Source organism: Sphaerodactylus townsendi, linkage group LG14, assembly GCF_021028975.2.
Source record: "Sphaerodactylus townsendi isolate TG3544 linkage group LG14, MPM_Stown_v2.3, whole genome shotgun sequence".
Classification (NCBI taxonomy): Eukaryota; Metazoa; Chordata; class Lepidosauria; order Squamata; family Sphaerodactylidae; genus Sphaerodactylus; species Sphaerodactylus townsendi.
Window position 1 is genome coordinate 8,648,504 of NC_059438.1, and position 13,660 is coordinate 8,662,163.

At 44.3% G+C, this 13,660-nt stretch overlaps 1 protein-coding gene across 1 annotated transcript in view; it reads right to left on the minus strand.

Annotated features, from left to right (window-relative positions):
- WDR59 (WD repeat domain 59) overlaps positions 1-12,345 on the minus strand; it is a 49,387-nt gene extending 37,042 nt beyond the window's left edge. Inside the window, exons 1-5 of the mRNA XM_048516064.1 lie at positions 12,275-12,345; positions 6,450-6,499; positions 3,617-3,752; positions 1,689-1,774; positions 455-535 (exon numbers count right to left, since the gene is read on the minus strand). Of these exons, the coding sequence (XP_048372021.1) occupies positions 455-535; positions 1,689-1,774; positions 3,617-3,752; positions 6,450-6,499; positions 12,275-12,328 (407 nt within the window). The 5' untranslated portion in view covers positions 12,329-12,345. The remainder of the gene's footprint in view (positions 1-454; positions 536-1,688; positions 1,775-3,616; positions 3,753-6,449; positions 6,500-12,274) is intronic.
- Positions 12,346-13,660: the final 1,315 nt, after the last annotated feature.

Sequence of the window (13,660 nt, forward strand, 5' to 3'; positions counted from 1 at the left end):
TATGGGCACTTTCACACGTGCAGAATAATGCACTTTCAATCCACTTTCATAATTGTTTGCAAGTGGACGTTGCTATTCTGCACAGTAAAATCCAGCTTCCAAGTGCATTGAAAGTGGACTGAAAGTATATTATTCTGCATATGCGAAAGTGCCCTGAGAGTGGGTTGAATCATTGAAAGCAGCTTTCATGGCACAACAGAAATGGGTTACGCTAGCTAGAGAAAGAAATAAGGCTGACAGGTACCACGGTCACCATTACAGTAGGGCTCTCCATTTAACCTGGAGGGAAATTCCTTTTGAACCCCATGGCATAAGCAAGACCCGAGACATCCCATGAAGCAACAGCAGGGACCCAACCGAAACCTCCTGCTCAAGTGGCAACAGTCCTGGCTGTCCTACAGGAGTTCACCACAGCGGCCAGAATGAGTTCCTCCTACAGGACCCACACTCTTACTTGATGTCCCAAATGTAGATGTACGTGTCAACCGAACTGGTAACCAGAAGATCCGGTTCGAACACAGCCCAGTCCAAATCACTGGGAAAATAAAAAGGTACAGAGAAGAAATGAATGTTTTTTAGCGGAAGGTCTCTGCCTTGCATATCAGCGGTGACAAAAGCTTGACACAGTCATTAGCGGTGATTTTTGTTCATGGCTGGCAGAAGGGACAGAAGCACAGAATGAAGTGTAAAAGGAGAAACCCAGATCTCTTCTTTCTACATGCCCCTACCCACCACTTTTCCCAGGAGCAACATCCCTTAACTCTGATCATGGCTTCACAGCTCCACACAAGCAACTGAGGAACCGTGCTCTAATTCATGACAGCTCATGCTGGAATAAAAGCTGTCAAGTCTTTAAAGGGCTTCCACTTAATTTTTCTGCTCTGAACTCCACAAAAGATCCCCCCCACCCACACACATATACAATGTGATCCTGAGACAGAAATCAGAATCTACCTGGTCAAAAAATTCCAGGTAGCAGCTTCAGCCACATATCTGTGCTGACAACCTGAGTTAGTCACAAGCCTCTGCTAAGTGTTAGGAAAAGAGGTTTCCCATAAGCTTATCAGGGTTAGGGTTATCCACTGTTGACTTTCTCAGGCACAATTGATACCCTTGAAGGCTACTTTGCTATCTATCTTCCCCTGCAATTGCAGGGGCTTGCTGTGTGTGTTTAGGGCACACTCTCTGTTCATGGAACACCACAATGAGAACCAACTAGCCTGGGTATGAATTTCACACTCTAGGACTCTACCAAGTACTGTAAACGTAGAAAGCAGTTCTTCAGTGGACAAACTGATGTGGAGGAAGAAAGCCTAAAGGCCGTTGCTCCCAGGAACAATGAATTCTGTCCTGCCAGGGAGATCAGACCCAATAGTATCCAAGTCATCCTCAAAAGATGCAAGAGGGGAATGATGTCAAATCATTTCCCACTTAATTCATCTATTGATTCATGTACAGCCATCTCTGTGTGTGAGTTCAGAGGTCTTTATCCTAGGATAACATTCATAAATCTGAGTCCCCTTACAGTGGCTACTGCCCCAGTGCTTGCTGAAACTCATACACTCTAAGCAAGGAGGCTCAGAAGCTTGGTAAAGACGCAAAAAGCTACAAGCTCTTGGTATCCAGGTTGCACTGGCCTCACTTAATAACAGAATGCACTAAAGCTTGCTGGGGAGGCAAGGTCATACCTGATCACACGTGTGTGTCCCTGCAAGGAAGTGCCAGCTTCCCCATGCCCATCTTTCCATTTATACAGGTCAACGCGCTGGTTGCTCTGAAAGTAAACAGAAGGTGTAAGTAGTCGCAAGGAAAGAAGGATTGGTGGCAGATTCAGAATCATTCCCTGGATGATGGCTGGAAGAGTAAGGGTGACACAAAATCTTGCCAAAGCTTTAGAGGTCTGGGACTTATCAGTGCCTGAACAGGAATGCTTCCAGGAGCCTCTCGTAAATCACCTTGAGCTCCATGATGGAAGGAAGGTGGAAGAAATAAATCTGAACATCTCTCACTTCAAAGCCTATCAATTTAAAAAAGAACTTTCTCTGGCAACTAAGAAGAGGGCCTTTAGAACTATTCCCAACCTTTCTACAAAGTTGTATCAAGACTTCCTTAAAGAGGGGTGTTGATACACCTCCCTTGTAAGTTATCATAACCAACGCAAGGCATACTTTTGTAAGGTCAGGGTTGGTATTTTATCTCGGAGCACTTTCTAGATTATCTATTTGTTTACTTGTTTTCGTTTTTTATCACCTGGACGTTTTATGGTTCTGGACTCTGCAAGTCCCCTAGAATTTTCCACAATTGCGCAACTAAACCAAACTCTAGATGTTACAAATGAGCCATATTCTAAAGAGCAGCTTTGGGGAAGAGAGGCATGTGATGGACTGGATCTTTCCTGCTCAAACACAGTGACTCAGTTCAGACCATAGAGAAAAGCTGTTCTCTAAAGAGGCGTTTCAATGCACATTCCTGAAGTTTTCCAAAACAATAAAAAGCGTAGTTTTCTAGGGAAAGGTTTCTGATGTTTTATTTTGGAGCTGCACATGCAAAACTTCAAGGATTTTCCCTAGAATTCAGGCACCTCATCCTCATAATCTCACCCAAATGCAGGAGGCAGTTCCTGCCAGTAAACTGCACAATTAAAAAGAGAAGAATGTGTGTGAGAGAAGAAAACCAGCATGGCGCAGCAGAAGGTGTCAGACTAGGGCCCCTTCTGCACATGCAGAATAATGCCCTTTCAATCCACTTTCTCAATTGTTTGCAAGTGAATGTGGCTATTCCGCACAGTAAAATCCAGCTGCAAAGTGCATTTGGAGTGGATTGAAAGTGCATTATTCTGCTGATGCAGAAAGGATCTAGGACTTGGAAAACCTGGATTCAGGTCTCCACTCAGGCATGGAAGCTTGCTGGATGACTTTGGGCCAGTCACACAGTCTCATCCCTGATCCTGGCTAGTATATAGATGGGAGACCGCCAAGGAATACCAGGGCCCTGACACAGAGGCAGGCACTGGCAAACCACCTCTGAATGTCTCTCGCTTTGAAAACCCGGATACATGAAGACACAATGTATATGCAAACTGCTAACCTGGATAGCTTTAAAAGGGGCTTGAACAGATTTATGGAGGAGAAGTCATTCTGTGGCTACCAATCATGGCTCTCCTTGATCTGAGATTGCAGATGCCTTAGCAGACCAGGTGCTTGGGAGCAGCAGCAGCAGCAGCAGCAGAAGGCCATTGCTTTCACATCCTGCATGGGAGCTCCCAAAGGCATCTGGTGGGCCACTGCAAGTAGCAGAGTGCTGGACTAGATGGACTCTGGTCTGTTCCAGCAGGCTCGTTCTTATGTTCTTAAAAAGGAACTCTGGAAAACCCAGTGGTCAACTGAAGTTGTATGCATATGCAAAATACATGACTTGCCCCAGTTCAAACAACTTGCCAATCATGGAACTGGGAGGATCTACACATGGCTGAGAAACTCCCTATACGCATCGACCTAATGATGCTCCTGATACACACAAAAACAGCAATCTGGTCTCAGTCCCACAAGTTATTTAGGCATACACATTGCAGGGCGGTCGGGGAAGAGAACAAAGCTGAACATCAGTACTGGCTTACAGAAGCAGCAAAGTAGTATGCGTGGCTGTCGTGTGGATTCCATTGCACGGCACCAATGTCCCATTTGCTTTGGCGAGAGATCTTGCGGTGACCTTCCGCTGGTGCGTCCAGGTTGACAATGTAGAGGAAACGGCGCCTGCAAGGCACATACGTAATACAACATCAATGCTGGAAGGCAGGCACGCTCGGCCATTTTCAGATAGTCTTTTTTGTCAGGTTAATGGGGAGAAAAGTCTGCACTCGAGAAATCAGACTTCTATTGAGCTTCATTCACATGTCTCTTTGGTAGCGTTAGTTTTTCTTCACTACTTTTTAATGGTGGCATTTCCATTTTAAGGCCTAAACAAACAAATCATTATTTATTGCCTATGAACCAACCACCATTTCTCTGAGCATGCTTTTTTTCTGACCTTGAATGTGGAGATGTTATTCTTCTGACTCTCCTTTCACCTTGATATTAATCTCCCAACTAACATATTTGCTTTATCTCTTGATATAATTGAAGCCCTTTGTGGAATTACCTCATGTCTGTAACTGACATGCCTCTCCATTGCCTTGTGAAAGCATTTCCAGATGTTTAATGAGTCACCTGATTCTTATTTGCTAAGACCCAATGAGCAATAGTGTCAGCCAGTTTTTAGCACCTGACGGCCAATGGCCTTTACCAGATCTGTGACAGCCTTAACCATGCTATACTTAGAGGACTTCTGCTCCTCTGAGCCCACTGACTTCCACAGAGCAAACAATATGGCTTAGAGTGGCACAGAGGCTAAAGACATCTACAAGCTCCACCTGGCTTCCAGAACTTGACAGAAGTAAGATAGATTGGAAGGCAAGGGGAGAAAAAAGGGAGTCAAAAGTATTTATTACTACTATACTCCATCTCACCAAAAGGGGAAAAAAACCAAAATTGCAACTTCATTCTTGGACTGTCTTTGTTTTAGAATGCTCCAAAGTACAGCAAGACACCTATTCATTATCCTAGGTGGAGATGGGTGAAGGAAGGGATTGTAAATGGCAAGAATATGACTGAGTGTTGGTAAGACACAACACACAGTGGGATCTCCCACGGATGAAGAGAATATCATCCTATGAGGGATACTGGGCAGATGATAAGTTACAAGCAGCATGCTTTATTTTACTGTACGGGACCAAACGGCAGGATCCACTGTTGAAAGTGAAAGTAAGAAATGTTACTAAGGTCAAGGTCTCAGCCTTCTCCCTGGCAACTCCCAGACACTGATGATTAAGAAGAATTTATATTTATACTCTGCTATTATCAACCCTAAGGAGTCTCAAAGAGGCTTACAAACTCCTTTCCTTCCCCACAACAGACACCTTGTGAGATAGGTGGAGCTGAGAGAGTTATGAGAGAACTGTGACTAGCCCAAGGTCACCCAGCAGGCTTCATGTGTAGGAGTGGGGAAACAAACCTGCTTCACTGAATTAGAGTCCACCACTTTTACCCACTGTACCACACTGGCTCTTTGCTCTCCATTCCATTCACTGATCTCCATTCACTTTTGCCCTGTTTCAGTTTCTGGGTCATACTACGTAAAAACATTGTGAAGAGCCCTGCCAGAGATTACTAAATGGCCACCAAGCCCAACATTCTGCTCTCTAGAGTGGCCAACAAGGATTCCCCAAGCAAGGAGCCAACTCGCTCCCACAACTGCTGCTCAGAGATGTACTACCTCTAAACACGGAGGTTCCATTTATGCATCACACTGAATAGCCACTGACGCATAGCTCATCTGTGAATATGAGGAACCTTCTTTTTAAAACGGTTTAACCCAAGACCTCCAGAGGAAGAAAATGCAGAAAAATAGCCTCAACGTAAATGTCCCGAGTGAAGGAAGCAGCATTATGGACCCCCCGGTGAATGGTGCAAATCTCACTGCCCACAGAAAACAGATGCCTGCATAGGATAGCTATGGCTATTATGGAACATCTTGGCAGAAGAGAACAAAAAGAGAAACGTAAGCAAGGCTCTGGAAAACACACGCCCGCAAGGACATCAGATAATCAGATCAACAGAAGTAGAAGGTCGCTGGATGCAAAGCTAAATACACGCAAGACAAGATTAGTGATAACACAGAGAAAGGCTTCAAACATCAGCAATGGGGGGGGGGATAACGTGGAGGACCCAGGCTCTCCCGCTCTTAAGTCAACACCCCTCGACTTAAGATTAGAGCAACCAAGCCATGCTCCAAAACCCACTTCTAGGCAATCCACCACCCACATCCTAGATCCCTGTTTTTAAAAATCCCATAAGAAAAAGAGTTGTTGAGAACTGATTTAAAAAATTCTGCATGTAATGCACAAATGGATGATTTTGGGTCAATGCATTGTCAGATTTTGGGTCAATTTCACTAATTTGGGGTCAATTTGACTAAGCCAAAATGCAATGACTGTCACTAACATAGGTGACAAGTTCACAAAGGAATGGATATTTTCCATGACTAGGATAGCTACGTAGAACCTCCATATGCAGAAGCAGCATATGTCCAGGAACCAGATGTTTGGGCAAGATAATAGGAATGGGCAACAGCCTTCATACATTGCTGGTGGGCTTTCCAAACAAGTATCTGGTTCCCAAACTACAAGATGAACTAGATGAACCCCTAAAGAGTGATTCGGCAGTGACCCGTCTTGTTTTGCTTTTTCCCCACTGGACCTCTCTTTCCTTCTCTGTCCCATTGCGACTGCAAAGCAGAATCTTTGCACCAACCTGTGAAAAACTCCCTGCCTGCCTTCGATGCGCACCACCAAGGGCCAACCTGGCGGCTGCTGGCATCAACAGCGGCTCCATTCCAAATGTTTTGGCACTCACCCAGAAAGTACTGCATGCTGCCCAAGACAGTCCACAGACATTGCAGTTGCCTGCAAAATGGGGGAAAAGAGAAAGATGGAGTGAATTAAATCCCCTGCCAACACCTCAGTTTATCAAAGAATACAGAAAACCATCAAGGAAAAACACTGGGCCTAAAAACATGGTGAAATCCTATGATCAAGAGACCACTACAGCCAATCTGGCTAGGGAAGAAGTTATTTGTTTAAAATGGCTATCAGAAGTTAAGGGAAGTAGCTGATTCTGGGAATCAAAAGAGTGAACTCACAAGCTAGTCAGAACTACACAAGTTAGGCTTTTGGGGTTTTTTGTTTTTTAAAAGTTCATCTTGCGTGCTCAAAATCCACCTTAAGTGCTTTGTGGACTGCAGCTCAAGAACTGCAATTCTGCAAGTCCCACTGAAGCGACAAACACCAAGTAATCAGGTTTATCACCACAGAGCCCTGAGTACGTTCACCCAACACAATAAAAAGTAACAACCCATGAAGATCATCACATGGTTATAGTGATTAGGAGAAAGAGGACACAGCACAGATAAATCAGGGCTTACCAATTTAATATTCACTGCCTTGCTGAGCCTGTGAACTTTTGAGAATTCTGAAAATAGGCAGTGGGGACTACCTTATGGGGTGCTGGGGCCAAGCACAAGTCCACATCTTTCAGTCATGAAAGCAGCTGATTCTGAGTGGGTACTTCCCTGCAGACTCCAGGGCTCTTGTGAAGCACCTCCCGCTTCAAGGAGAAAGCCAGGGCTGACTGCTTTGGGGAAGAGGAAACCGGCCCCCACAGCACCAATGGGCACCATGCTGGGGATCACCAGGACAGAACTTCTCTAGCCACAATTTTGCCTTAAAATAAGCAAGCATTGTGTTGAACGTCAGCTGAGAAAGCTGCGGTTCTCATTCTCGTTCAGCCATGAAGCTCGCTGGGCAACCTTGGGCCAGCCGTACACTCTCGGTCTAATCTATCTCGCTGGACTATGGTGAGGATAACATGGAATAAATCCCAGCTAGGGTTCCCTAAACTCCTTGAAGCAGGGGAGGAAGAATATACAGACATGGATTAAAATGTATCAGGAATCTCATAATCGCTTTTAGGGAACAAACCTGCAGAAAAGAACAACAGACTGTCAACCGTTTCACTTAACAAGGTCCCATCTCCTGATGACAAACAGTCCCATTGTGAGGATCCCAAACAATGGATGTAGAGACTTTTTTTTTTGGCAGACTAGGTCGATAGAGAGGCTTTGTTCTTCAAAATCCAAGCTTGAGTACCACACTCTCCTGGTAACTTAGATCTTGACAGGGCTAGTTTTAACCGTTGCAAACTGTCAATGAATTAGCACAGATAGAACTAACAGAGGACTTTGGTACTTTAATTTGGAACTTCAACAGAGGACTTTGGTGCTTTAATTTTAATACATTTTAAAGAGGCACAGACAAACGGAGAAATGCTGGATTGCTTGTTTCAACGCTTGGCAAGCCAGCAATATTGCCTTGCTAGATAGCAATCACTTAGCCTGCCGACGAAAGATGAGACCATAAAAGCAAGCAACTGATTAGAAGAGAAATGCTACACTGCCTACCAGCCTCCCCTTGCTGGGCTTGCCCTGCCAATGGGACAGGCTAGGCCGGTAGGTAAGCAAGCACAACAGCTGCTGAACTGGGGGTGGGCGACAGTGGGTGGCGACAGGATCTCTAGAGACAGGAGCTCAAGTCTGGAAAGAGAAATTCCAGCATCAAAAAAGGCACCACGGGTTTGGCTGGAACAGATCTCCTTTTGACCTCTGGATGGCTGCCCAGAGCCCTGTGTGTCTTCGGATGGCGTCTCTCTGAGTATAAGTGACTGATCCTGTTGCAGAAGTACCACTGGGAGATGGATATGGAAAAGGCTGCAACATTTGAACAGAAATCTGAGCCATGGCTACAGATAGCAATTCACAAGATTTGGGGGAAATGATCTGGTTTGCTGAAAATCCCCCCTCTCCATTTCCCAATGCCACCTCCATACCCACTCCACTGTCATGTTTCTGGAGAATCTAACCTGATTGCTTTCGAAAAGCAGACATGTGTTTTGCTAAGGATGTTGCATTTTCTTTGTGTAAGTTCACAGGAGTATTGGGTGCGTACCCTTTCCAGCTTTGAAAGCATTGTGCTAAAATGCATCTTCCAAACATGGTAGTTTGGGATACAATAGTAGACCATATGCTTGTGCTTGCTCACAAAGAGCCACTCGCCTGATTACCTGTAGCGAGCAAGAATCTCCCTCCAGTTAACCAGGCAAGGACTAAGCAACTTGCAAAAGTCAGTTCCTCTTGCCTTTTGGGCTCTGAAAGTTATTAACATCAGTACATGTAGAGTAGTGGTTACTAGGGGTTTTTGGGGGGAGGGGTGTACCCAGATGGCTGCTTGTGGGAAAACCAGCATGGGGTAGAGCACAGAATATTAGACCAGGGAGACCTAATTTTAAATCCAAGTCCAGCCACAGAGTCAGTCACTCAGCCTAATAGACTTCATTGGGATTATAATGGTGATAAAATGAACGATGAGACACGTTGAGGAAAGGGTGGAAGAGCATGTCAAAAAATGAAAATCACCAAAGGTCACCCAACTTCAATCAACCTGTTACTTGGGTCCGAGGCCCTCTGCTGTCCTCAGAGCTCTCCTGTGAGTCGCCTCCAAGTCATCCACCATCCATCTTTTCAAAAAATGACAGCAGACCACACTGGCTCACTTCCTAATGAAAGTAAAACAAGAGCTATGGCCCAGTAAGGGATTGCTGAATAGAAATGGTGGTCTAATGCAAACACGGCTCTATTATGGTACGTATGAACTGAGCAACTGCTGCAAGACTGGGGAACTACCCTGTTTCCCCAAATATTAGACAACCTCTGAAAATACGACATAGTAGAGGTTTTGCTAAAGTGCGAAATATAAGGCATCCCCCGAAAGTAAGACGTAGCAAAGTTTTTGTTTGGAAGCATGCTTGACGAACAGAACACAGAAAAATAAGACATCCCCTGAAAATAAGACATAGCACATCTTTGGGAGCAAAAATTAATATAAGACACTGTCTTATTTTCGGGGAAACACGGTAGAAGCCTTTATTATCAGATGACACCGTGACACAGTTAGAAACAGCCGGCTGCCTCCTACAGAAGAGCATTCTTGGCTTCATAGAACACATGAGCAATAATAGGCAACTAGAACCCTAGTTAAAAATTCATTACTGGATAGTGTCTGCACATTAGTGGATAGTATCCATAAAGATTAACTACTCATGTTTCCCTCGCCCCAACCATTTGCTTTGCACTAGGTACCATTAGTATCTTTAGTATCTCCTCAAAGATCCAAGCACACCGCAGGCCAACCATTCTTGAAAACAAAACACTTGAGATTAGACTGTGCTTGTCCTGCACTATTTGCAGCTCAGAAGTTTCAGAATGGAGATATCCCAATACATTTTGCGGAATGGCCCCAGTAGCTTTTGCCATGCGGTTACACTCACAGCAGTCTTTTCTTGGAATAAAGGGGCATTCACACAGATTCAGTACAGTTAATGCAAAAGGGTACAGTAAATACTAAAGGGGAAGTCCAGACAGTTCCTGTTTCAAGAATCCAATAACTTCTCTGTCTGCTTCCACATTCCAAAGATGCAGACTACTTAAGGCACAGGTGTCAAACTTGTGACCCTTCAGATGTTATGGACTACAGGGGATGATGAGAACTGTAGTCCATAACATCTGGAGGGTCGCAAGTTTGAAGTCTGAAGGCCATGATGGGAAATGGGGCTGATAAGACTAGGGCAAATGCAGTGGACCCTCCTCTACATGCTGGGTAAGCTGAAGGGTGCTGAGTGCTAAATACTGGCCACATTCTGCGCTCACACTTGCATCAATACAAGTGCCACATTCTAGTAATGGAATGTGGAAAAAAAATGGTTCCTCTCCTGTGGTGATCATACCAATGGAATGTCCCAGTGGATTCTAGTGGTTAAGAATACTAGACTGGGAAAAATTTAATTCCTAATTTAGGAGGGGCTATGGCTCAACAGTAGACCATATGCTTATAATACAGAAGGTGCCAGGTTCAATCCCTGGCACCTCTAGTCAGAAGAATAAGTAGAAAGTGATGTGAGGATAATTTGGAAAAGAGGAGAGTCACTTTGTAAGTCACTTCGGATCTCCACTGAGGAAAACGGCAGGGTATAAATGAAATAAATACATAATTAAAAATATTAACATCGGCATATGTGAAGATATCACATCTAATGTTTTTACCATCAAATTATTTGTTTAAAAAGGAATATATTTGCAGAATCCTAAAAAATAGCCCTATTGTGTACACATTTAATTTAAATCATTGATAGCCCCATGGGGACCCAAAACAGTTTATATTGTTCTTCTTCCCTCCATGTTCACTCTTAGAACCATATCCTGTAAGGTGAGTTATCCAGAGAATGTGTGACTAGCTGAAGGTCCCCTAGCAAGTGTCCACAGCACAGTGGGGATTTTGAACCTGGGTCTTCCAGACACTCTAACCACCACACTGGCTCTCATTTTTAATATGCATGACAGGCTAGAGACTTCTCTACTAGACATACATGTAGAATGTAACACAGAAGCCATAGTGACCACAGCAGGACAAAGGTATCACAACTGACCACCACAGTCAGGACAAGGCAGGGAAACAGTGAGGTTTGAAGCACTCTATCAAGAGCCACAAACTCTTGCAGTTGTTCCAAACTAATTGTCTTGTGCCACTAAAGAAAGATGAACCCAAAGCATGCAGATACTTACACTATACTTTTATCTCCAATGCAGACCCAGAGTGGCTTATAATATTGTTCTCCCCTCCTCTGCATAATCACCCTATGCAATAATTTAGGCTGTGTGTGACTGATCTAAGCTCAGTCACAGAACTTCAGTGGCAAAGTAGGGAATAGAGCTTGGGTTGTCCCAGACCTAGTAAGACACACGTATTACACTAATATATAAAGTGCATCTTCCGATCATGGTAAGACTGAAAACATTAATATTTATTTTATACTTCTTCAGTTTAGTAGTTCTCCATCACATAGGGATAAAATTCAGAAAGTATGAACCAATTATGTTTACGGAAACTGACCTGACAAAATGGGTCCAGCTTATGAAAGCTACAATAACTTCCTTAAGGTACCATGATACCCCTTGTAATTTTGAATACACCACACTAACATGGTGGCTCCTCCAGAATCTGCCAACCTCTGCATATGACACTGCAGTTAAAAACACAGAATGCAACCCAAAGCACAGGATTTATTTGACTTAGGTCAGATGGCAAACCTGAATCATAATTACTAAAGAATCACTTGATGCTCTAAGCCAAAAAAAAGATGATTCTTCCATTCATAATAACAGATATGTGCATTGAGGAAAAACAGCAAGCAGGACTCAAAGAGCCCCACCCTCGGCCATGAATTCTGCTTGGTGACCTTGGGCAAGTTACTCAACAGCCACGCCCACCTCACAAGACTGTTGTTGAAAAAAATGGAGGGAGAATCCACTTTGTCATGAGCCAACCACTCCTCTTCAGCCAATACCTGCCTCACAGAGTTGTTGCTAGTATCCAATGGAGAAAGAATAAACCGCTGCACTGGCAGGAGACGCTCACTCAGATCTAGCCTACCTCACGGGGTTATTGGGAGCATAAAGAGAAGCAGAGAGAAGCCATGTGCCCCACCCCCAGAGGAAGGATGAAATATAAAAACAAAAGCGCCACATTACACACCTCTGAGGAAAACAGACAACTGAGGGGGCAACCGCTTACCTGCGAATCCCGGAACTCCACCACAACATTCTCGCTACTCCAGCGCGCCGCCATCTTGAATTGCCCAGGAAGCTGCCGGAACGGACGAGACAGAAGACGCAGCCAATTGGAACGCACGCCACGCGCGGGGCTTGCCGGGAAATGTAGTCTGAGGAGGCTGGGAGGGAGAGGGAGCGTCAAGCTATTTTTCAAACCCCAAATGTGCTTCTCTCCCACCCTCAGTTTCCATGGCCTGGTGGTTCTGGGCAAATATCGAGTTGGAACCGTTCTTCCCTGTTTTTTTTTTAATTTTTGCTCTTTTTTCCCTTATTGCTAGGAGAACTGGCTAGGAAAGACCCTCGCCCCTAGCTGAACAAACCCTTGAAGGATGGTTGAGCTGCAATTTGGTTACCTATCGAATTCCGAATCATGTTCAAGGTGTGGGTGTTGACCTTTAAGGCCTTACGCGGCCTTATGGGTCCAGCTCGTACCTTCGGGACCGCATTACCCCATATGTCCCGGCTCACCCTTCATGACATCAGCAGTATTAATCTACTGGAGATCCCTGGCCCCTTGACGAAGTTGGCTCTGACACGGCTATTGTGGCCTTCACAGTTCTTGGCACCGCCTGGTGGGCCATTTACCGATCAGTTATTCGGGACTTCAAGGGACTTGGTGAGTTCGCAGGGCCTGTAAACCTAATTATTCCACCGCCTTTGGAGAGTCCAGCCGCCGAGCAATGCCCTACTTCTGCTAGGTAGGGTCCCCTAACATCATTGGGACCCCTCCTCATTTTGAAGAGGGTGGTATATGGGTCTCGCGGGCCCTATTGTAGAATGTACCTGTTTTAAGATTTTTATGTTTTTTGTATGACTTTATGTTGTTCACCTGATTCTCCGGGATAGGCTACGTATAGCAAGTTTAATAAATAATAATAATAATAATAATAATAATAATAATAATAATAATAATAATAATTAATAATTAATAATTAATAATAATAATAATTTGAAAGGTGGTTTGGATTTTGGACCCATTAGTACTGAGAAAATCCAGAATCAGTATGTGAGTGAGCCGTTGTGCTCTTGGAAACAGGCTCCCCTTCTCTTTGTTTTTCTCCCCTTTGGTCCTTTTTTTCTCTTATCTTTTTTTTTACTGTTAACTTTCTCTTATTTTCCTGTAATCTTTTGTTGATAAAAAGAAGTATTTGGGGAGGGGGGAAGGATACTTGCGTCAACATGAACCTACTCTTTCTCTGACCCAGCAGCATACACCATAATATTTTTTTAGCCCAGCCCAGACTTTGCTGAAATGAAGGCCCAGATTTTAAGCCTTGAAGTATACCCCATTCACTTCCCATCCATCAGAGGTAGATAGGATGCATCCAGCCAGATGATAAATTCTGGG